This window comes from Onychomys torridus, chromosome 2 (genome assembly GCF_903995425.1).
Source record: "Onychomys torridus chromosome 2, mOncTor1.1, whole genome shotgun sequence".
NCBI lineage: Eukaryota > Metazoa > Chordata > Mammalia > Rodentia > Cricetidae > Onychomys > Onychomys torridus.
Window position 1 is genome coordinate 131,300,765 of NC_050444.1, and position 25,534 is coordinate 131,326,298.

The following is a 25,534-nucleotide window of genomic DNA, read 5'->3' on the forward strand; positions in this document are numbered from 1 at the left end:
CCTTCCTTAGTTCTGTTCCCTGCACACGTTAGACTGCCCTTTGTGTAGCTCTAAAGTCTGCTCTACAGAAGTAACTGGCTCTGCAGAAGTTCTGAGTAGCTCAGACTGCAGACTCACTCCGGTGGGCCTTCTCTGCTTTTCCTGTGTTTGTTCCGTTTCATCAGTGTCCAGCACAGCTGTCATCTAGAGAGAATGCATTAGGTATTTGTTGTGTGAGAGAAGAAATGTATGCATGCTCTGTGTGTGTGTGTGTGTGTGTGTGTGTGTGTGTGTGTGTGTGTGTGTGTGTGTTTGCATAATAGAAAGAGAATCCAGGGATTCACTGTCTGTATTTGAATCTCAACTGTCACTATAAATGTTCTAACATGGTTCAAATCATTTGACTCTGTTTCCATTTCTTTATCTGCAGAAATGGAGATTGAAATAGTACTTATTTGGGGGCTGGTAAGATAGCTCAGCCTGAGTTTCATCTCTGGGATTTCCATGATAAAAGGAGAGAATCAACTCCTGCATATTGTGGCATGTACATGTGCTGCCCCTCCAATAAATACATAATTGTAATTTTTAAAAATTAATAAGCAAATGTGGCATGCACATATACTCCCCCTCCAGTAAATACATAAATATAACTTTAAAAATTAAAAAACAAAAGAAATAATACATGTCTTATGGAGTTGAAGATATGCTAAGGTAGTATATGTAAAGGACTTAGAATAATGTCTATATTATATATATAACAGCCTATTTAAGAGCTACTTGTTAATTCTTTCAGCTCTTTTTTTTTTTAAACTTTATTTTATGTGCATTGGTGTGAAGTATCAGATTCCCTGGAACTGGAGTTACAGACAATTGTAAACTGTCATGTGGATGCTGGGAATTGGACCCGGGTCCTCTGGAAGAACAGCCAGTGCTTTAACTGCTGAGCCATCTCTTCAGCCCCAAGCTGTTCAGTTCTTTATGCTAGATACTATGTTAACTTTTATACATTATCTTGTTTAATATCTACAACAATCTTGTAAGTAGTTATTTTTTTTAATTTATTTTTATGTATTTGTGTGTGTGTGTCTAAGTATAAACTACATATGGGGATAACCTAAGGAGGCCAGAAGAGTGTGTCAGATCCCCTGGAACTAGAGTTACAGGCAGTTAGTTGTAAGCTACCTGACATGGATGCTGGGATTCAAACTAGTTTAATCACTGAGCCTGATCTCCAGCCCCCACACTTCCATTTATAATGAAGAAACTGAGGTTCAAAGATATTTACTCTCTTTCCAGGTACACAATAACAGGTACATGCTGATTTGAATTCCTAGGAGTGGCAAGATACTCAGTGGGTAAAGTACTTGGTGTGAAAGCCTGAAAACCTGAGTTTGGATCCTCAGTACCACATGAAAACAGGCGTGATGGCCACACCTGTTTCTCCAGCCCTTTAGGGGTAGAAACAGGAGGATCCTGGGTCCTTATTGGTTAGCCAGTCTACCCCAAAAGGCAAGTGTCAGGTTCAGTGGGAGTCTCTGTCTTAAGAAATAAGATAGAACCTGGTGGTGCTAGCGCACGCCTTTAATCCGAGCACTCGGGAGGCAGAGACAGGCAGATCTCTATGAGTTTGAGGCCAACCTGGTCTACAAAGTAAGTTGCAGGTCAGCCAGGCTACACAGAGAAACTGTGTCTTAAAAGCAAACAAATAAACAAACAAACAACCCAACTCCCCCTTTCCCCCCTCCCCCCAAAAAAAGAAAAGAAATAAGATGGAGGGATGGAGAGATGTTTCAGTGGTTAAGAGCACTTACTGCTCTTGCAGAAGACCTGGAATTGGTTCCCAGCACCCACATGGCGGCTCACAAACATCTGTAACTCCTGTTCCAGAGGATCCAGCATCATCTTCTGGCCTCCATTAGACATGAACACAGTGCACATGCATACATGTAAGCCAAACATCCACACACATAAAATAAATAAATCATAGTAAGTAGAGAAACAGTTGAGGAAACTCTGACCCCCATGTCCATCTGCATAACATACACACATGCGTGCACATAGACACACTTTCTATTTACCCAATTAATTAATGGAAGATTTCATTTAATTTTTCCTCAGAAGAAAGAAATTGACAGCTTTATTAATGTTAATCTATTTTTGCTGTTTTTAGAATATGAGGATATATATTCCACTTTGCTATAGAGCTCATACTGATTCATTTTACATTGCAAGACCAAGGCTGCCTTTCCAACACCCCCCCCCCCTTTTTTTTCTTTTTTTTTTAGAGATAGGGTTTCTCTATAAAACAGCTATCTGTCCTGGAACTCACTTTGTAGAGATCCACCTACCTCTGCCTCCCAAGTGCTGGGATTAAAGGCATGCATAACTACTAAGCTTTTTTTTTTTTTTTTTTTGTATGTGGAGCTGAGGATCGAACCCAGAGCCTTGCGCTTGCTAGGCAAGCACTCTACCACCGAGCTAAATCCCCAACCCCGAGAGTCTTACTATGTAGTTCTGGCTGGCATGGAACTCTGTGAATTTGCAGGGATCCACCTTTGAGTGCTGTGATTAAAGGCATAGGCCACCATACCCCATTCTTGATTTTTGGTCTGATTTGGATTTTTTAAAGTAATTGATTTATTCTTATTTTATGTGCATTGTTGTTTTGCCCGTGTGTATGTCTGTGTGAGGGTCCCCTGGAACTGGAATTACAGACAGTTGTGAGCTGCCATTTGGGTGCTGCGGATTGAACTCAGGTCCTCTCTGGAAGAGCAGTCAGTGCTCTTAACCACTAAGCCATCTCTCCAGCCTGTTTTTTGGATTTTTGAGACAAGAGTCTCTCTATTATGTAGCTCTGGCTATTATGTAGTTCTTGATTTTGAAGGTTACTTTAATTCTCTGAGTACTTAAAAGCAGTTCAATTCTGAAATGTCTGGTTTAATAGAGAAAACAGACAAGGGCAGGCGCGTGTGCGCGCACACACACACACACTCTGCTCATGGAGATGAAGAAAGAGTTCTGATTTTCTCCCATTAGTATTTTTCTAAACTGGCAACACAAATGCCAACTTGTAAGGAGCAGTAAGTAAACTTACAAGCTAAAAGAACCCAGTGTTTGCCATCTGGTTGGTACTGAAATACTGATTTATTTATGTTTCTGGTTATGCATTTATTATTTAACACACCTACAGCTTGTCATGCAGACTCTGAAGCATTCTCAACAATTGTGGTTTAAGGAAAGCAGAGAAGCATTTTAGCAAATAAAAATTGCCCTATGATGTTTATTTTTGTGATTGGGAAGGTGGTCTTAGCTGTACTTATAGGTGTGTATAAGCATGCTGGGCTTTGTGCATGCTACGATGCCTTCTACCACTGGAAAAACACCCTTAGGCAGAGGTTGAGTTTTTATATTCTCTGGTAACTTCTAGGTTTCAAAATGCTAGTCCTGGGCTGAAGATGTAGGTCTGTAACATGCTTGCCTACCAGGCATGAGGTTCCAACCCAAACACCCCATAAAGTGGGTATAGTGGTGTGTGCCTATAATCCTAGCACTTGGGAGAGAGGTAAAGGAGGAGGATCAGAAATGCAGGGTCATTCTTCTCTGTATAATGTTTGAAGCCAGTCTGGACTACTTTTTTGAGATTCTGTCTCAAAAACCAGCAAAAAACGTTAGTGCCACTGCAGTGGCCTCCATGTTCCAGTTCTACCCAAATCTGATAATAATTTTTTTGGGGGGGATGTATGTTCATGTAGGGTTTCCCCACATTGCCTGAGCTGGCTGGAAACTCCTGGCCTAAAGTGATCCTCCTGTTTCAGCCTCTCAAGTAATTGGCATTATAGGTGGGTGCCACCACACCCGGCATCAGTTTTTTTAAATTTAATTTAATATTCTAAACTGTAACTTATAAACTTTGAAAGAAAGCAAGGCTGCCTCCTTTTCTTTTTCTTCCTTTCCTTTTTTCTTTTCCTTGTCTCCACTTCCCTCTCCCCCACCTCTTTTTTTTTTTTTTCTGAGACAAGGTCTCATATATCCCAGGGTGGCCTAGTTGACATTCACATCGGCAGTGTATATTAGTGTATATAGCAGGTTTTGTTGTTGTTTTTAAAGTTTTTTTGTTTATTTTATTTTGTGGAGCTGAGGATCGAACCCAGGGCCTTGCCTTTGCTAGGCAAGTGCTCTACCACTGAGCTAAATCCCCAACCCTGTTTTTTAAGACAGGGTTTCTAGTATAGCCCTGGCTGTCCTGGAACTCACTCTGTAGACCAGGCTTGCCTCAGACTCAGAGATCTGCCTGCTCTTCTTCCTGAGTGCTGGGATCAAAGGCGTGCGCCACCACACCTGGCTTATCAGCATCATTCTTACCCCCCCCCCCACCTTAATGCGTGCTCAGTAGTATATTTCCTTAGTACAGGGTCTATCAACCTGGAGCTAGTCTAGCAACCAGCAAACCCCGATTATCCTCCTGTTTCCATCCCTTCCAGTGCTGGCGTCACAGGCAATGTGACTGTGTCCACCATTTTGCACTGTGTTGAGGATTTGAACTGAGGTCCTCATGCTTGCATAGTAAGGACTCTTAGCCACTCAGCCATCTCCCCTGTCCCTGTTCCTTGTTTTCCTAATGACTGACATTCTGACTGGTGTGAGACAAAATCTGAGTGTAATTTTGACTTGTGCTCCCCTGCTGGCTAATGATATTGAATACTTTTCAATGTTTATTGGCCGTTTGCATTTCATCTGAGAACAGTCTGTTCATTATCCCTCTACTGATTGTGTTTTTTAATTATTATTTATTTATTTATCTTTGGTTTTTGACCCAGGGCACTCTGTGTAGCCCTGAGTGTCCTGGATCTCGCTCTGTAGCCCAGGCTAGCCTTGAACTCACAGAGATCCACCTGGCTCTGCCTCCCGAGTGCTGGGATTACAGGCATGCACCAGTGTCACCTGGCTAATTACTTTTTCTTTTCTTTTATTTTTTTACTTCTTCTTTAGTTTTTTGAGTTCTTTGTGTATTCTAGATATTAACCATCTGTCAGATATGTATTTTCTCCCATTCTGTGGGCTGTACCTTCACTCAGTTAACTGTTCCCTGTGCTGTAGAGAAGCTTTAAAATTTCATGTGGTCCCATCTGTCTATTCTTGAATGGAGTCCTAGTTAAAAAGTCTTGCCTACTAGGCATTTCAGACATACTTCATTTTGAACTTTTTTCCTGATGTTCATAACAGGATGGATATACCAGGACCCTTTGAGGAACAAAGTAAAGAGTGGTCAGAAACATCTCCAAATCCCAGAATATCCTGAGCAACACTAGTGTGTGTCTTAGCTTGTCTGCCTCTTCATATCAAACCAAGCACCTCAGAATTGAACTGCCTCAAGCAGCCAGAGAAGTAAGGTAGCCCTCAAAATCAAGGAAGAGCAAGTGTAGAAAACCCCACTACTATTCTGCAATAAAAGCAGTGGTGTTGATCAGTTACGAGTGAAAGTGAAGATGTTTTGAGTGTGAGAAACAGTTGAGGAAAAGCATTACAGTTGTTCAATCCATCATTGCTGTGACCAAACACCGGGCGGAAGCAACCTAAGAGAGGAAGGGCTTACTTCCTTTGTAGTTTCCAAACTTTAGGACTGCAGTCTATGCTGTACCGTGGTAAGCACAGCCTCAAGGGGGTAGGTGGGGGTGGAGGGGGTAGCTTCTTTACCTGTGATCTACAGGAACAGGCAGGAAGAGGCCAGCGACAAGGTGCCTCTGAGGAACCACCCTCAGCTACCTAGTTTTCCAGCTAGATTCACCTCCTAAGATTTCTAGAACCTTTTCAAAACAAGAGCAGCAGCAGCTTAGGAGCAAGCCCTCACCCAGGGACCACTGAGGAAAAGCAGTTCATATCCAAACTAAGTATGGACAAGAGAATTCAAGCAACAGGATTGAATCTTTGTAAGTACCTTCACTTGAGAGATGGGGAGAAGAAGGGAAAATTTGTAAGAGAGGGCTGGGCCCATGGTGTGGTAGGTAGAGTGCTTGCCAGTAGAGTGTGAGGACCCAAGTCTTCACAGAAAACCAAGTGTTAGTGTGTAATCACAGTGCTTCTATAATGAGATGGGAGGAGGTGAGAAGAAAATCCCTATAAGCTGTTGGGCCAGCTAGTCTGATGTAAACAGTAGCAAACAAGAAGAAACCCTGTCTGAAATAAGGTCTGAGGTGACATGGTGATTGACACCCAGGGTTGTCCTCTGATCTTCACATGCATGCTATGGCATGTGTAATCACATACACAAACATACACACATAAACCTGTGAAGACATACACAAACAAAAATTTGTTTTCGTTGCGTGCATGTGTTTGTGTGTTTTGAGACAGGGTCTTATTATGTAGTCATGGCTGGCATGGAACTCACTATGTAGACCAGTTTGGTCTCAAACTCATAGAAATCCACCTGCCTCTGCCTCCCAATGTGCATGCTACCATACCTGACCACACAAAGATTTAAAAACAAAAAGCAAAAAAAAAACCAAAAAACAAAACAGGCCCTCTGCATAAATGAGACAGTTGTGTAGTTTGATCTGCTTAAGGGCCCCCTGGCAGTAGGATCAGGATCCATCCCTGGGGAATGAGCTGGTTTTCTGGAGCCCATTACCTATGGTGGGACACCTTGCACAGCATTGATGCAGGGGGAGGGGCCTGGATCTGCCTCTACTGAATGTACCAGGCTCTGCTGAGTCCCATGGGAGGCCTTACCTTGTTGGAGGAGGGATAGGGGGACAGTTGGGGGGAGAAGGATGGAGGAATAGAAGGAGGGAAGAAAGGGGGATCTGTGATTGGTATGTAAAATGAATAGAAAAAATTCCAAAAAAAAAAAAATCAAGGAATAAACAAAAAAATGAAGTAGCAAGACAGGCAAGTAGAAATCAGAAATAGGTTCATAAATCTCAGTTGCAGAAGTTGCAGATTTACCATAAATTTCAGTGAGCTTGAGGTTATTTTAAAATTTTTTTTCTTTTTAAACATTTATTGAGTGAGAGAGAGAGAGAGAGTGTGTGTGTGTGTGTGTGTGTGTGTGTGTGTGTGTGTACATACGTACATAATTGTGTGTAGAGGGCAAAGGTCAGTGTTAGGTGTCTTCAGTTGCTCTATACCTTACTGTTTTGAGACAGCATCTCTCACTGAATCTGGAGTGACTGGCTGATTTACAAGCCTCACAGCAGCCTCATCTCACTCTTCTCTGCTCTTGGATTACAGGTCCTCAGTGCTTGTGCAGCAAGAGCCTTACTGACTGAGCCATCTTGCTAGCCCTCCATTTTTGTTTTGTTTTCTTAAGTGTGATTCTGGCCTCATGAATGCTAGACTGTTTAGATTTAAGAAAACAGCCCGCCGGGCGGTGGTGGCATACGCCTTTAATCCCAGCACCCGGGAGGCAGAGCCAGGTGGATCTCTGGTCTACCCTGTCTCTCGAAAAAAACAAAAAGGGGGTTGGGGATTTAGCTCAGTGGTAGAACACTTGCCTGGCAAGTGCTAAGGCCTTGGGTTCAGTCCTCAGCTCCAGGGGGAAAGAAAAAAAAGCCTTGTTATGTAGCTCAGTACTTTATGTGAGTCTCAGCATCACACAAATCTGTTGTAATTCTATTACCTGTGCTTGTGAACTGGAAGCAAGAGGAGTTGATTGCCAGTCTCCACTACATAACAAGTTTAAAGTTAATGTTAATCCCGAAGATGAAAGGAGAAAGACCACCAACCAAAGTCATCATGGCCAAATTGATTAAAATAAGCAATTAATTAAAACAGGCTTTCTTTGGGGGCTGGAGAGGTGGCTCAGCGGTTAAGAGTACTGACTGTTCTTCCAAAGGTTCTGAGTTCAATACCCAGCAACCACATGGTGGCTCACAACCATCTGTAATGAGATCTGGTGCCTTCTTCTGGCCTGCAGCCTGTCTATATAATAAATAAATCATTCTTAAAAAGACAAACAAACAAACCAGGCTTTCTTGTTTGTGTAACACGGGCTGCCTCCCCCTAAGGTGGGGTTCCAGAGGTCAACATTGGATGTGAGGAGACAAAGTTTTTATAGCTCAGGGGTAGGGGGTTCCAAATGGGGGATTTGGCTAGCAAAATAGGCAGGGTTCAGGAGCAGAACCTGTTAGTCATAATGACACCCTGAAATGAAGGCCTGATTGCAAGGTGGTCCTAACAAGGTAGTCATAACAACAAGTAGTAGTAACAACCTTTTGAAACAAAGGTAGGGTTATAAGATGATTATAAAAACTTTTTGAGGGGCTGGAGAGATGGCTCAGCAGTTAAGAGCACTGGCTGTTCTTCCAGAAGTCCTGAGTTCAATTCCCAGCAACCACATGGTAGCTCACAACAATCTACAATGGGATCTACAATCTCTGATGCTTTCTTCGGTCATGCAGGCACTACATGCAGGTGGAGCATTTATATATATTGGGGCATAGTCCAATTCTTGAGAAATAGGTTTAATCATAAATAGGAATGAGCCTAGTTTGTCTTTACTATTAAAAAAAAGACTTAGCTGGGCAGTCCCAGCATTCAGGAGGCAGAGGCAGGCAGATTTACAAAGGGAGTTCCAGGACAGCCAGGCTACATGGAAAAACCCTGTCTCAAAAAACAAACAAACAAACAAAGATGGCTTTTAACCTTAAGATGCAGGCAGGCTGGTTCATCACTGACCTGGACTATAGGAGAATCCATCCCAAACAACAAACAGAACAAAATCCACCCCATGCTGGGAACAAAACCGTAGAGCAGAGATGCCAGCAGCTTTAAAGTAAAATACAATAGAGGACCAGCTTCATCTGTATGTGATAAGAAAGAGAAGGTGGAAGTTGACAAAACAAATTCCACTGATAAAGCAGAGTAAAGGCAGAACTTGCTCTATCCAGCTTTATCTGAGTGTTTGTGTCATTTAATCCTGAATGTCTCATTAAGGGGAAAATGTTGAGTAAGTATACTGATGACTTTCATTGTGGTAAGCCGAAAACACACTTTATACTTTTATCTGATGCTGTGATAGAAAAGACTAAATAAATTACCTCAGATATAAAAGCTACCCATGGAGTCTGATACAGGTGTGCTACCCTGGGCTCATCTGCCAACAGCAGCCTTGGCTTTGGTGGCCAGATGCTCTGAATTGTTGATCAACTTGGAACCATGCTCTGAAAGAAGCAAAGTTGCCAAGTGGTTATGTTCCTTGAAACCAGAAGGTGGGGTGAGGAATATTGCTGAGTAGTAGAGGGCCTGGGAAGTATGAGGCCCTAAGTTCAATTCCCAGCACTGAAAAAAAATGAGTACATGTTAAAACCATTCAAGGTAGATTTTTTTTTTAACATAAAAGAGATTCAGATCAAACAGACCTGTCTTATTTTTTCATTTACATGAATGGGCACTTCAGTTTTAGATAGTACATGGAATGATTCTTGTGCAGGACCATCCTGTACCTTGTAAGATGGATTTGGTCAGCATCTCTGGTCAACAACACTCCTCAGCCCAGGTCATTCTTATAACTAGACACTCTCCTGAAAACTTTGAGCACACCTCTCAAATGAGTTGTTAGAATCTCTGGAAAATGACTACTTTGACTCTATTTTGTTTGATATTAATGTTACTATACCAGCTTACTGTATATTTATTGTACACTCATTGTGACTGTTTGACTGGAAGTCCAAGCAGTCTTATTTACTTATTTTGATTTTCCGAGACAGTATCTCTATATGTAGCCCGGGCTATCCTGGAACTTGCTCTGTAGACGAGGCTACCCTTGAACTCACAGAGATCTGCCTGCCTCTCCCTCCCAAATGCTGGAATTAAAGGCATGAGCCACTATGTCTGGCTTCAAATTATTTTACTTCTAGCAAATAATTTTTGTGTGTGTAGTCAACAGTAATAAATGTTAATTTAAATTTAAGATAATTTTTCATATGCTGTTAGGAGTTGAACTGTTGTTCTCCCTTGTTGTCTCTTATGCCCATGTACTGGGGATCAAACTCAAAGCCTGAGCTTGCTTAGCATGTAGCTCTACCACTGAATGATACTCCCGGCTCCACACTTGAATAGTTTTCTTTGTACATTGTTTTTTAAATATGGTTAAAATGTAAACATAAGTGAAAAATTATTCAAAAACATTATAGTTGAACTAAAGTTTTTCTTCTGTTTTTAAGTGAATAATATTTAAAAACATTACAGTTGAACTAAAGTTTTTCTTCTATTAACTGTCCTTGTTTTTTACATTTATTTATGTGTGTGTGTGGGTATGCACTCTGTCCATACATGGTGCACATGTGGAAATCAGAGGACAATTCAAGAAAGTCATTTCTCTCCTTCCACCAGGAGGGTCCAAAGGAACAAACTTAGATGTCAGCTTGGTGGCAAGTGCCTTTATCTGATAAGCTATCTCAGCAGCACTTTATTTGCTTGTCAGTGAGTTCAAGGCTAGCCTGGTCTACAAAGTGAGTTCCAGGACAGCCAGACTGTTGCACAAAGAAACCTTGCCTCCAAAGAAAAAAAGATATTGACAATGTTCAGTTTGTTATTGGTTGTGTAGCCATCACCAGTATCTAGTTTTAGATAATTTTATTTTTATTTATTTATTTTTAAAGTTTTATTTATTTATTATGTATACAGTGTGTTCCATCTGCATGAATGCCTGCAGGCCAGAAGATTTCATTACAGATGGTTGTGAGCCACCATGTGGTTGCTGGGAATGGAAGAGCAGCCACTGTTCTTAACTACTCAGCCATCTCTCCAGCCCTATTTTTATTTTTTAATTTAAACAATTTTTATTTATTTTACATACTGGCCACAGTTTCATCTTCCTCCCTCCCTCCCCCGGATTAGATTAATTTAAATTGTCTCCATGTCCTGTACTTCTCCTTTCCCCCCAGACCCAAGCAATCATTAACCTACTTGCTGCTAAAGTTAATGAGAAGAACATTATATATTTAATGTAGAAAGAACACATGATACTTGGTGGCATAAGCCTATAATCCCAGGACTTGGGAGGTAGAGACAGGAGAATCTCTGTGAGTCTAAGACCTGACTAGTCTTCATAGGGTATCCAGACCAGCCAGGGCTAAATAGACCATGTCTAAAAGAGATCAGCCAACCATATGGGTTGGTATTTCACTGGCATATAGAAAGTGTGTATATAAAACACTTAACTTGTTACCATTGAGACTGCAGGTGTGGTTCAATGGTAGAATACTTACCTAACATGTGAAAAGTCCTAGTTTTGTTCCCTGACACTGTAAGAAAATGAATAAATGAAAAGGTAAATAGGTCTGGGGAGTTGGCTCGTCAGATAAAGGCACTTGCTGCCAAGCCTGATAAACTGATAAAAAAGGCCCCACATGGTGAAAGGAGAGGACTGACTTCTGAAAGATGTCCGCTGACTTCCACCTGTGTGGGTTTATTTGTTTGTGTACACATACATGCATACATTAAATAAAGAAATGTAAAATAAAGCCAGGTCTGGTAATACACATTAAAATTTATAGCATCAACCCTTGAAATGATGAAATAAGATCACTTGATGCCGGGCGGTGGTGGTGCATGCCTTTAATCTCAGCACTCGGGAGGCAGAGCCGTGAGGCAGAGCCAGGCAGATCTCTGTGAGTTCGAGGCCAGCCTGGTTTATAGAATGAGATCCAGGACAGGCAATAAAACTACACAGAGAAACCCTATCTTGAAAAACCAAAAAAAAAAAAAAAAAGAAAGAAAGAAAGAAAAATTGAACCCCAGAGGTTTAAGACTAACTTGGGTTGGGTGTTGTGGCACATGCCTTATACCAGGGATGCAGGGGTAGGAGGATCTCTTTGAGTTTAGGCGCCCCTGGTGTACATATTGAGTTTTAGGGTAGCCAGGACTATATAGTAAAGCTGTCTTAGAAAGTGGGGGTTGGGCTGGTGAGATGGCATAGCAGTTAGGAGCACCAGTTGCTCTTGTAGAGACTGGGGTCAATTCCCAGGACCCACCCACATGTGGCTCACAACCATGCCTAACTCCAGTTTCGGGATATCTGAGGCCCTCTTTTGAACTCTTCAGACAACCAGGTATGCACGTGGTACACATAAATGCATGTGGGCAAAACACTCATACAAGAAAATAAATATACCTTAAAAATGTTTTTTAAGATAAACTTTCTATTATGTGGCCCCGGCCCTGGATATGTAGACTAGGCTGGCCACAGATATCCACCTGCCTCTGCTTTCTGAGTACTGGGATTAAAGGTGTGCACCACCTAGCCAAAATAAATTTTAAAGAAAGAGCGAGCGGCACTTCATCTTGAACCCCAGCCCTTGGGAGGCAGAGACAGGCACATCTGTAAACTCAAGGTCATGTTGGTCTAGAGCTGTAGAGGAAAAAAGGAAGACAAATTACTTATCCCTGAATGTTACTCACTTTATTATCAAATATTCTTTTTTGTTTGTTTGTTTTATTTTTTGAGACAGGGTTTCTCTGTGTAGCCCTGGCTGGCTGTCTTGGAGCCTACTCTGTAGACCAGGCTGGCCTCAGACTTAAAGATCAGCCTGCCTCTGCCTCCTGAGTACTGTGATTAATTAAATATTCTTAGAATTGAACATTTTGTTAAAAATTCAGTGTGTGCTGGGTAGTGGTGGTGCACACCTTTAATCCCAGCACTGGGAGGTAGAGGCAGGTGGATCTCTGAGTTAGAGGCCAGCTGGTCAGGATAGCCAGGACTACACAGAAAAACCCTGACCTGAAAAACGAGGAAAAAAAACTTAAAGTGAACCAAGATATGGTGGCACATGCTTATCGTCCAGTACTCCGTGCAAGTTGGAGATCATTCTGGGCTCCATGATGAGTGCCAGTCCAGTCAGGACTGTATAACAAGACTCTGTTTCAAAAATGATAGCACAAGGCCGGGCAGTGATGGCATAGGCTTTAATCCCAGCACTAGGGAGGCAGAGCCAGGCAGATCTCTGTGAGTTTGAGGTCAGCCTCGTCTACAGAGCAAGATCCAGGACAGGCACCAAAACTACACAGAGAAACCCTGTTTTGAAAAACCTAAACAAACAAACAAACAAAAACAAATAAATAAATAAATAAAATAAAAATAAATCTCAGGAGCACCAGTTTTCAGATGGTGGGAGGGGAAAAGTGGCAGGAGATGGAAAGCCCCACTAAAATACAGATACTTTCTGTAAATGGTGCTGGAAAAATACTGCCAGTGAGATCTTTGTATATAAAGATCTCTTTTAACTTATCCACACAGGATCTAGAAAGGGAAGCCGCTTCCCTTTCATCAATCACGGGACACATGACAACAGGCTCAGTGAGGCACTGAGAAGAGAGCTGCCTTCCAAATCTCTAGGAGGATCTAGATGAGGGGAAGGTCTGCCAACATCTTGCCTCTGTTTGTTGGCTGTGGCTTCTGTAGCTTTCCAGCTTCTCTCTTCTGCTGTGGCCACTGCGAACCATCACTGCTTTAAGTACAAGATAAGCTGTGCTATGTCCTGTATTAACGGATAAGTGAAACAGTTCGAGTTATTGTTATTCCATTGAGCCTTTAGAGGGTGAAGACTAAAGTAGATGTAAAGCGATACTCCTGAAGTTCACAGAAGGACAATAGCTTTGCATTGCAAGTCCCTGCTGTACTACTTCTGAATTAAATTTAAAAATTTACATTTATTGATTGATTGTGTGTGTGGGTGCGCCTGTACAACTTGTGGGAACATGTGCTTTCCTTCCTCTATGTGGGTCCTAGGAATTGAATTCAGATCGTTAAGTTTGGCATTAAGGATTTTACCCACTGAGCCACCACATTGGCCCAGAATTAATTAATTAATTTTTTTGAAAAGATTTTGTTCTGCTGGGTGCTGGTGGCGCACGCCTTTAATCCCAGCACTTGGGAAGCAGAGCCAGGCTGATCTCTGTGAGTTCAAGGCCAGCCTGGGCTACCAAGTGAGTTCCAGGAAAAAGGCGCAAAGCTACACAGAGAAACCCTGTCTCGAAAAAACAAAACAAAACAAAAAAGATTTTATTTTAACTCATGTGCATCTATGTCTGTGTATGGGTATGTACATGTGAGTGCAGGTGCTCATGGAGGCCAGAGACATCAGATCCCCCTGATGGTTGTGAGCCATCCAACATAGAACCTGGGAACTGAACTCTGCCTCTGTCTCCATAGTGCTGGGACTAAAGGTGTGCACCACCACTCCTGGTCTAGTATGACAATTTTTAAAATAAAACCTCTGAAGTGTATGCTTTGAAATGAGGAAATAATTTCCGTGAATAAAATGAAATGAATTCTGTAGTGGGCATCTGCTCCTAGGAATAGACTTTCCATTGTGTGTATGGATAATATTGTGAGTGGTTTGACCTGTGTTTATTGTATCCAACTTGAGTATTTACATTATTATCAAGTGTTCTGGGTTGTGTTACTACAATATATGCTCTAAAAGATTCACTGACTTCTTTTTATGTTTAACTTCTCTCTCTGACCCCTACCGTGTGTGTGTGTGTGTGTGTGTGTGTGTGTGTGTGTGTGTGTGCATGGATGCTCATATGTCCAATGTACTAGGGTTAAACATAGGGCTTTGTGCATGATGAGTGCAATACTCTACATTTGAGCTATGCCCAGCCCTGTTTTTTTCCCTTAGAGATACATTTTTTATGATGCTTAGTGTAAGCTGAAAGTATATCATTTTCATGCCTTATAAAGTGTCTTATAAAGACAGTTTTATAGCTCATTGTTACGTAAGGCTTACTCATATTTCTTCCCTCCCTCTACACATAAAAATATACAGAATGGACTGTTTCCTTCTAGTATTGTAAGTCACTAATGTTGGCCTTAAGGAAGTAGCCTTAAAAAAGGACTCATTATCCAGGTGTGGTGGCTCCTGCATATAATCCCAGCACTTGCAGGCTGAGTCAGGAGGTTGTGTGAAGCTACGGTTAGGCAAGCTACAGAGTGAGTTCCTGGCCATTAAGAGATACATAGCAGAGGTCTGCCTAATCAGATCCTTGCTGGGTGTGATGGCTGGTGCCTATAATCCCACCTAGAAGTGGAGGCAGGAGGATAAGGTGTCAGTTCATCCTCAGTTATATGAGAAGTTTAGGGCCAACCTGGGGCCTGTGTCCCAACTCTCCCCTCCACCTCAAAAAAAAAAAAACATAATTAAAAAAAAACAAATGATATGACTAATATTCTATTTCTGACCAGCTCAGTGTGGTCAGAACAATTTTGGTCTTAGATGAAATAAATTCATCTTCATTAGTGGAGTGAGACAAATGTAATTTTTTTTTTGAGACAATATCTCACATAGCTCAAGCTGGCCATGTATTCACATTTCTGCATCAGCATCCAGAATGCAATATTTATTTCATCTAAACTGGTACTAAAATATCCTGGTGTGTTCTACATGTAGAGACTCTTGACATTCTTACTCTGACTTTCTAGGTGCGACACAGAGCTTCTGGTCAGGTGATGGCTCTCAAGATGAACACGCTGAGCAGTAACCGAGCAAACCTGCTAAAGGAGATGCAGCTCATGAATAGACTCTCCCATCCCAACATCCTCAGGTAATGGATTTTCCGTCTCTCTGGGATCAGTAAGAGACATTAGGGTTGGGGATTTAGCTCAGTGGTAGAGCGCTTGCCTAGCAAGCGCAAGGCCCTGGGTTCGATCCTCAGCTCAAAAAAAAAAAAAACAGAGAGACATTATGGGAGGCTTGCTACAGTAGTACTTTGTCTTGAGGAATCCATCTTGCTGGGGTCTAGCTAGACTCTAGGTCTTTCCCCATTACAATTTAATTTCCTATAATTAACAAGTATTTAATAAGGCAGCTTCTGTCAAGTTGCTTTATTCTCACTAGAACATTAGTACTAGCTCATTAGAAGAACTGTTTCCTACTGTGATTAGTAATTTGTCAGAGATAAAAGACTGGTCTCTGTGTAGTTATTTAATTTTCTTAATTGCCTGGGTCCCACATGGCAGAAGAAGAAAATATTTTTAGCTAGACTTTCACTGACCTCTTTCTATACTTAAGATGTAGTATCTGTCTGTCTGTCTTTCCTCTCCCTCTTCACACACACATACACACATGCACACATGCATTTGTGAAATAAATATAATTAAACTTTTTAAAGATTCTATGTTACTGGCTGGAGGTGGCTCAGCAATTCAGAGCACTGGCTGCTCTTGCAGGAGATAGAGGTTCCATTCCCAGCACCAGCTATTAGAAAACTCCAGATCCAGGGCTCTAACACCCTCTTCTGGCCTTTTAGGTACAGGCATATATGTGGTGTAAGTGCGTATACACAGACAAAACAGTTATACACCTGAAATAAAAATAAATAAAATCTCTTTTTAAAAGGCTGAATTTCCTTTTTAGTAATAAATAATCAGAATATTTCTCACTTTAGTCACCTTGATATATTAGTGAGGTAAGTGTGCGTTCAAATAAAATTGCACAGGCAATATAATTTAATATATATTTAAGTAGGGTTTATTTTTTTATTTTATTTTATTTTATTTTTTTTTGGAGCTGAGGATCGAATCCAGGGCCTTGCGCTTGCTAGGCGAGCGCTCTACCACTGAGCTAAATCCCCAACCCAGTAGGGTTTATTTATAAGATGCTTGTAATGTCAGAAGTGCTCAGGCTGGCCTCAAAATCCTATTGACCCTCAAGACCTGGAGTTACAAGTGTGTGTCACCAAAAACAGTTTATGTAAGAAATTTCCTCCCTTCCCCCACACTTGATAGGGTCTCTGTAGAGCTGAAACTGACCTTGAACTCCTGATCCTCATGCTTTGCCATCCAAGTGCTAAAATTACAGGCATGAACCACCACATCTGGCTGACTATGAGTCTTTTGCCTGCAGGTATGTACGCCAGCCAGTTCCTGTGTAAGTCAGAAGAAGTTGTGGATCTGTAGGTACAGTATGAGCTTGGAATTGAACCCAGATTCTCTTCCATTGCAGCCAGTTTTCTTAATCACTGAGCCATCTCTTTAGCCCCTAGCTTAGGAGTTTTAAAGAAAGGTTGTCCTGAGCTGGGGATAGTGGTGCACACCTTTGATCCTAGCAGAGGCAGAGGCAGAGGCAGATGGATCTCTGAGTTCTAAGACAACCTGGTCTACACAGTTCCAGGATAGGCAGGGCTGCATAGTGAGACTTTGACTTCAAAAACAAAACAAAATATAATTAAACGAACAAAAAGAAACTTCCTATGAAAGAAGGGAAGGAGGGAAGAAAATGACTGAGTTAGTGATTTGGAAAGTCTGTGTTGGAGAGAAGGCTGTAGAAGACCTACTGGAGGGCGGGTATCTGATTCCCTGACATACCTGTTCCTCTCTGCCAGAGCTGCTGCATGGCCAGCAGAGAGGGTGAGCTGAGCTATTGGAGTTTGTTTCTTTTTTTCTTTCTCCTTTTCTTGACCCTAACCTCCTTACTACAGTTTTTCCTTTTATCATCTTCCCTATAAAGATTTCCATTTAGAAGGAAAAGAATAGCAGGATGTGGTGGCACACACTTCTCATCCCAGCAATGGGTGGGTAAAAAAATAAACAAATGAAAATGAGTGGACTGGGTAAGGCATTGGGTTGGTGGGTATATACATTTTGTTTGTATGTATATTTTTATATATAGGTATAGGTAAGATTGGTGGGTTTTAATAGCAGTTGTTCTAAGTTATCAGTTAAATAAACAATGAAGTGCTTTGTTGAGCTTGGAGGAATTGATAGTTTGGGCTTCTTGTGAATAGAGTTGTTCATGCCAGGAAGTCTTGTGCTCAGGATCTGTAACCCAATTCCACATCCTGCTAATTTCCATTCCCCAATGGCTTTTCTAAGGACCTGGCCAGCATTTGTTCTCACGTCTCTTTGTTATTCTTCATGCTATGAGGAATTTAATATTTCTCTTGGAATCCTTATACACATTCTACCACTTAATTTTTTTTTATTTTTATGTTTTGGGTTGTTGAGGCAGGGTTTCTCTGTGTAGTCCTGGCTATCCTAGAACTCACTCTGTAGACCAGGCTGGCCTCAAACTCAGATATCTTCCTGCCTCTGCCTTCCAAGTGCTGGGATCAAAGGTGTGCCCCACCACCGCCTGACTGACTATACCACTTAACTTTTTCTTTTTGTTAAATGTGATTACTATTGTGTATTTATATAATGTATGTGGGGAGGGGTTGGGGTGTATATATGTTCATGTATGAAGATCAGAGGACAACTTTGTAGAAACAGTTTTCTTCTTTGATGTTTTCATGGGTTCCAGAGATTGAACTCAGGTATTCATTCCCAGTTTTCTTCAGTACTGGGCATAGAATCCTGGGTTTCCTGCATGCTGTGTGCTCTGTCTATATCTATAGATATAAATAATCTATATCCCATCCCTTTAAAAAATTTTACATTTATTAATTTTATGTATGGATTTCTATGTATGTGAGTGTCCATGTGATATGCACATGTGTGGAGGTCACAGGACAACTTGCAGGAGTTGGCTCTCTCCTTTCACATGAGGGTTGCAGTGATTGATCTTAGGTCATCAGTCTTTGTTGCAAGCACCCTTACCTGATAAACTACCTTGCTGCACCCCACCTCTGTTTTTGAGACAGCGTCTTGATATGTAGCAAGGCTAACCTCAAATTTGCAATCCTCCTGCCTCAGCCTTCCACTGAGTTCTTAATTACAGGTATGATCTCACCATACTCAGACTGATCTACTACTAGTTTTTTGTTGTTCTGTCTTTAGTGCTGTTAATTGAAAGTAGGACCTCACTGAAGTATTATGTCCCCAGTCCTTGACTGCTAGTGTTTGTTCAAAGTTTCTTCAGCTCCAGCTGGGCATGGTGGTATATGTCTGTATTCAAGATAGAGGCAGAAGGATCAAGAGTACAAGTTCAGCTTTGTAGCAAAATAAAATTGTATTTGTTATAATGGAGAATGTGAGCTACCTGAGTCAGCTGTGGAACAGATTATCTATTGTTGAGTACAAAGAAAGCAGGAACCCATTTTCTCCCAGTCCCTTTAAGGAAGCAAACTATGCATGTAAGAAATAGATAGGAACAGTGGCGGTGGTGCATGCCTTTAATCCCAGTACTCAAGAGGCAAAGGCAGGAGGACCTCTAGGAGTCCAAGGCCAGCCTGATCTACATAGCAAGTTCCAGGACAGCTAGGGCTACATAGGGAAACTGTGTCTCGAAAAAACCAAAAGAACAAAAGCAACAACAACAGAAATAGGTGATGCTGAAGGGTAGTGGCAGAATGCTGCCTGTGGGTTCAAACACTAGCTCAGAGGAGAAGGAAGCGGGCGGGGTGGGGGAAAGACTGAGAGAGATTAGTATTAGCGAGTGCCTTGAGGATTGTTGTCATTAAAATTGCCATCTTTCCAGTTAGCCAACCTGAAAAACCCCAGTCATCTTCAGCATTCCTTCGTTCCTTGGCTTGACCCTGAATCTTGAAGACGTGTGCATCTGTTCCTTTTGTTACACTTCAACCTTTACTTTGATCTGGCGTGAACATTATTTTTCCTCCTTGTCCTCGGTTTTCACTCTTCCTGACATATAGCTGAGTAGTCTCACCCACTCTTCCTTTTCTTGTGCTGGGGATGGAATGTAGAGCCTCTTGTTATATCCCTGGTTATCATAGTTTATTCCTTAAAGAGTTTTTGATGACTCAGTATTGATTTTTAGACATGAATCAGAAATCCCTTAGACAAACCTGATGTTTTCCCTAATTATCTTCCGTTTTTTATTCTTTCTCTCTAATGTATTTAACACAGCTAAAGGTCAATGTCCTACCTGTTACCTAGGCATATTATCCAATCTCTGGACTTTGGTTTCATTGTCAAAGGAAGGACTGGTAAAATCAGTAGTAGTAAGTCATACTAAATTAAACAGTGACTCTTAAATGGTGAGGTTTGAAAATGTATTAGAGTGTATATGTGTGTGTGTGTACATAGGTGCACATGTCTGTGCATGTGTTCCAGGGTGGGTTAAAGGAGATTGCTCAGATTTTATCATTGTAATCCTAGTATCTAGGTGAGAGAATCTTCAGAGAGGAGAGCTCTTAAAGCGTTATCGGCAACTGGGCCTGGTGGCTCAGGCTGACCTGGAACTCAGGCAGTCCTCCTGCCTCTCCTTTTCAAGTGTTGGGTTTTTAGGTATGTACTACTATATCTGGCTCTTTAAAACTTTTTTAATTGTATTTTTGTTACTTATTAAGAGTGTGTGTGTGTGTGTGTGTGTGTGTGTGTGTGTGTGTGTGTGAGTTCCTGTTACTGTACTGAAACACCATAACCAAAGCAATGTAGGAAGGAAAGGGTTTTTTCATTTTACAATTTTCATGTCACAATACATCATAGAGGGAAGTCAGGGCAGGAACCTGCAAGCAGGAACTGAAGAAGAGGCCATGGAGGTTGCTGCTTACTGGCTTGTTCCTCATGGTTTGCTCAGCCTACTTTCTTACAACACCCAGGACCATCTGCCCAGGTTGGCACCATCCACAATGGGCTGAGTCCTCTCACATCAACCATTAACCAAGAAAATATCTCCATTCTTGCCTATAGGCCAATCTTATGGAGGTATTTTCTCTATTAAAATTTCCTCATAGGTGGGCGGTAGTGGCGCACGCCTGAAATCCAGCACTGGGGAGGCAGAGGCAGGTGGATCTCTATGAGTTGGAGACCAGCCTGGTCTACAGAGCTAGTCCAGGACAGGCTCCTAAACTACACATAGAAAACTTGTCTCGGAAAAAAAATGAATTTCCTCTTTCCAGATAAGTCAAGGTTTATGTCAAGTTGACAAAATCCAACTAGTTTAGTGTGTGTGTGCATGCATGCATGTGTGTGGTCATGAGAGAGAGAGAGACAGAGAGACAGAGACAGACAGACAACTGAGGACTTTTGGGAATGGGTTCTCTCCTTCTACCGTGGGGGTGCTAGGGATCATATTCAGGTTGTGAGGCTTGGTGGTAAGTGCCTCTTAGCAGCTGAGCCATCTTGTTGGTCTTCTTTTTGATTTATTGGGACAAGGTCTTAGTACATAGTCTAGGCTGGCTTTGGACTTACTATTTGGGTAGTTTGGCTAAAATCTCAAGGTACTCTTGCCTCAGCCTCTTGAATGTTTTATGAAGAGAGGCTGGGCATAGTCAGGAACACCTGTAATGACAGCACTCAGGAGGAAAGATCACTGGAAGTTCAAGGCCAGCCTGGGCTACATAGTAGGACCCTGTCTCAGAAGACAAGCCAGACACTGTGGTACAGCCCTATAAACACTGCATTTGGGAAACGGTGGTGGGGAGATTAGGAGTTCAATGCCACCCTTAGCTACATAGTGAGTTTGAGGCCAGTCTAGGCTACTTAGTGAGATGCCATCACAAACCAACTAAACAGTGAACAAAATGAGGGTAGTAGGGTAGCAAGAAGTCCCAGGATGTAGTTGGATTATCTGGGTGCTTTGAAATAAGGACTAAGATTTCCCAGTGAATTTGGGTGTGGGATATTAATGCAAGGGATGGAGGTGTCAGGGTTGACTCGGGGGTTTTACTTGAATGACTGGAAAAATTGCATCACATTGCCAGTAGCAGCACTGGGAAAGATCTTATGGGGAACAGGTTTTGGGAATGGGAGATCAGTAGATACAAAATTGCAGGTGGATAAACAAATCTGGAATTCAAAGGAGAGGTTCAAGACCTCTACAGATAATGTAACCATGTAATCTCCATTTTCTGATCTCAAGTAGGGAGCCATAATAGTACTGCTTATTATACGGGGTCCATGGTAGGATTAAGTGAAAGAATGTACATAAGCAATTTGAGGGGCACTGAAGGATCACTTGTCGGTTAAAAGTACTTGTTATTCTTACTGAGGAACTGGGTTTGGTTCTCAGCACCCACATGATGGCACACAACTGTCTCTAACTTCAGGGTTTGTTTGTTTGTTTGTTTGTTTGTTTGGTTTTGGTTTTTGGTTTTGGTTTTTCAAGGCAGGGTTGCTCTGTGTAGCTTTGGTGCCTGTCCCGGATCTCACTCTGTAGACCAGGCTAGCCTTGAACTCATAGAGATCCACCTGCCTCTGCCTCCCTAGCGCTAGGATTAAGGCGTGTGCCGCCACCACCTGGCCTCTCTCTTTTTTGGCTTTCTCAGGCATTGTACACAGACATACAAACAGACAAAACAAACATTCATATACACATAAAGTAGAAATAAGTAAATCTAGGCCAGACATGATAGCGCATGCCTTTAATCCCAGCATATTGGAGGCAGAGAAGGGGAATCCCTGAGTTCGAGGCCAGCCTGGTTTACATAGTGAGTTCCAAGACAGCCAGGGCTACACAGAGAAATCTTGTCTTGACCCCTGTCCCCAAGGGGGAAAAAAACAACAACCAAAAAACAAAACCTCACGACTTTACAAAAGAGAAGAATTTGAGGAAGAGGGCTGACAGGATGTCTCAGTAGATAAAGGTGCTTGCTGCTAAACCTACTGACCTGAGTTCTATCTGTGGAACACACATACATTGTAGAAGCAGAGAACAGACTCTCAGTAATTGTCCTCTGACTTCTATGTGCCCCCTCCCATCATTAAACAAATGTAAGTTAAGTACAAAAAAGAGGGGCTGGGGAGATGGCTCAGCAGTTAAGAGCACTGACTGTTCTTCCACAGGTCCTGAGTTCAATTCCCAGCACCCACATGGTGGCTCACAACCACCTGTAATGACATCTGGTGCCCTCTTCTGGGCAAATACAGAGCACTGTATACATAATAAATAAATATTAAAAAAAAAAAAAAGAATTAGAGGTAGGCTCTAGGTATAGCTTAGTTAGTACCACACTTGTCTAGTGTCCAGGTGGCTGTGGGTATGGGTTCCCATATGCAGATTCCCCAACATAGCATAAAGCAGGTATGGTTGAATGGATCAGCCAGCAGGCAGTGGAGACAGGATTAGGGGTTCAGGATTACTCTCATCCACGTAGTGGTTCAAGGCTAGCCTAGGCTATGTCCTAAACTGATCAGTATGTTTGGAATCATCATTCTTGCCTGTGAATTACTTGAAGAATTGACTATGTTTGTTTCTGTAATTCAATTCTTTTTATCCCCCTGAAAAAAAATGTGCCTAATATATATGTATAAGCAGTAAAACAAAAACTAACCCCCAAAATGTACCCAACAAACAACTCTGCTATTTACTAGTTGTGTGCCTTTGTGCAAGACACCTAATCTGTTTTCAGTTTCCTTGCCTGTAAAATGGAAATAATAACATTTAGTACCTACCACCAATGATTTTTTAAGGGTTAAATGAAGTAATCTATATGAAGTTTGTGTTTGACATGTCCTTTTTTTTGAGTCAGAGTCTTGCTATGTATCCTATGCTGGGCTTGAAGTTTGTCTTAGGGTTTCAGTTGCTGTGAAGAGACCCATGACCATGGCAACTCTTACAGAGAAAACATTTAATTGGGGTGGCTTACAATTCAGAGGTTCATTATCATCACAGTGGGACATGGCAGCATGCAGGCAGACTTGGTGCTGGAGAGGTAGGTGCTGCATGTTGATATGCAGGCAACCAGAAATAGACTGTCTCACTGAGCATGGCTTGATCATATAAGAGACCTCCACAGTGACACACTTCTCCAACAAGGCCACACCTACTCCAACAAGGCCACACCTCCTAATAGTGCCACTCCCTTTGGAGTCCACTTTCTTTCAAACCACCACACTCCACTCCCTGGCCCCCAAAAGCTTTTAGCCATACCATAATGCAAAATTGCATTCAGTCTAATTTCAAATGTCCCTATAATCTGTAACAGTCTCAAACTTACTTAAAAGTCTAAAATTCAAAGTCTCTGAGATTCATGCAATCTCTTAACTGTAATCCCCTGTAAAATCAAAATAAAAAACAGATCACATACTTCTAACGTATAATGGCACAGGATATACATTACCTCTATAAGCTCTGGCTTCCTGGAACTCAATTTGTAGACCAGGCTGGCCTTGAACTCACAGAGACTCCACCTGCCTCTGCCTCCGGAGTTCTGGGATTAAAGGCGTGTGCCACCTACATTTTGTATTTTTATTTGCTCAGCTTGCTCCTTTTCATTATAAATCTTTGTCAGAGTTACCACTAATAACCACATGACAGAGTCTATACTAGGCTGTTTTGAGATTTCCTTTTTAATCCAAAACTCTTTAGTTTCAGGCAGACTTTTTGGGTAAGGGCAGAAAAGCAGCCACATTCTTCATCAAAATATCACAGGACTAGTCTCTAGGCCACATATTAATATTCTTCTCCTCTGAAATCTCTTGAGCCAGCCCACCTCCCCCAGTTCAAATCACTCTTTGCACCACTGTCTCCCATGTTCCTACTAGCATGGCCCATTAAACAGAGCTTAAAGCATTCTGCTGCTTTCCTAACTCAAACTTCCAAAGTCCATATTTCTCCAGTCAAAAACATGGTCTGGACTATCACAGTAATACCGCAGTCCCTGGTTCCAACTTCTGTCGTAGGTTTTCACTGCTGTGAAGAGACAACGTGACCACAGCAACTCTTATAAAGGAGAACATTTAATGAGGTGGCTCGCTGATAGTTCAGAGGTTCAGTCCCTTATCATCATGGCGGGATATGGCAGCATACAGGCAGACATAGTGTGGAGAAGGAGCTGAAAGTCTTATTTTTTGCAGGCAACAGGAAGTGGTCTGAGGCACTGGGTAATATCTTGAGCATATTTGAGACCTCAAAGCCCACCTCCACAATGAACACTTCCTCCAACAAGACCACACCTACTCCATAAGGTCACACCTCCTAATAGTGCCACTTCCTTTGGGGGGCATTTTTTTTCAAACCATCACAAAGTTGAAACCCTCCTTCCTCCAACTCATGAGTACTAGGGTAACAGGCATGGACCCCCATGCTTTGTTTGTGTTTAACATATCCTTAAGTGTTCAACAGATGTTCTGTATCAGCATTGTTCTTGTCTGAATTCCTTGAGGAAAGGTTCATCAAGTCTATTTCTGTAGCTCTATTGTTCCCTTTGTCTGGCTCTGTCAATGAAAAAAATAATAGTTCTGGGGGTAGTACTCAATAGCTTAGTGGTTTGATCCCCAGCACCACAACAAAGTTACATGATACATACAGGCTAGATTGAAGTTTTCTTTTTCTGTATAATTTCCTATTTTGGTGCCTGTGTTTTTGTTTTGTTTTGTTTTGTTTTTTGAGCTGAGGATCGAACCCAGGGCCTTGCGCTTGCTAGGCAAGTGCTCTACCATTGAGCTAAATCCCCAACCCCGGTGCCTGTGTTTTTATGGTATTATTTTATTTACTTATTTGTTCATTTACTTTTTGAGGCATTGTCTTCTAGTGAGAGACTTTGTCTCAAAGGAATGGATAGCTTTTCTGTGGCTCACACCTGAGGTTATCTTCTGGTCTCCATGTGCACTTGGATACACTGGCACCCAAACACACATGTGCTCATATATGCACAAATATACACACACATATATGTACATACAGGTAAATCCTGGATAGAGAAGGCTGAGGGTAGTGGCAGACATCTGTAATCCCAGTATTTGAGATGTGAAGGGAGGAAGATTGTGAAT

The 25,534-nt window shown here is 41.8% G+C and overlaps 1 protein-coding gene across 1 annotated transcript in view; it reads left to right on the top strand.

The window, feature by feature from the left end:
- Window positions 1-25,534, top strand: part of Tesk2 (testis associated actin remodelling kinase 2) — a 120,297-nt gene that overhangs the window by 40,666 nt on the left and 54,097 nt on the right. The window contains exon 3 of the mRNA XM_036177334.1: window positions 15,404-15,525. Coding sequence (XP_036033227.1) covers window positions 15,404-15,525 — 122 coding nt within the window. The remainder of the gene's footprint in view (window positions 1-15,403; window positions 15,526-25,534) is intronic.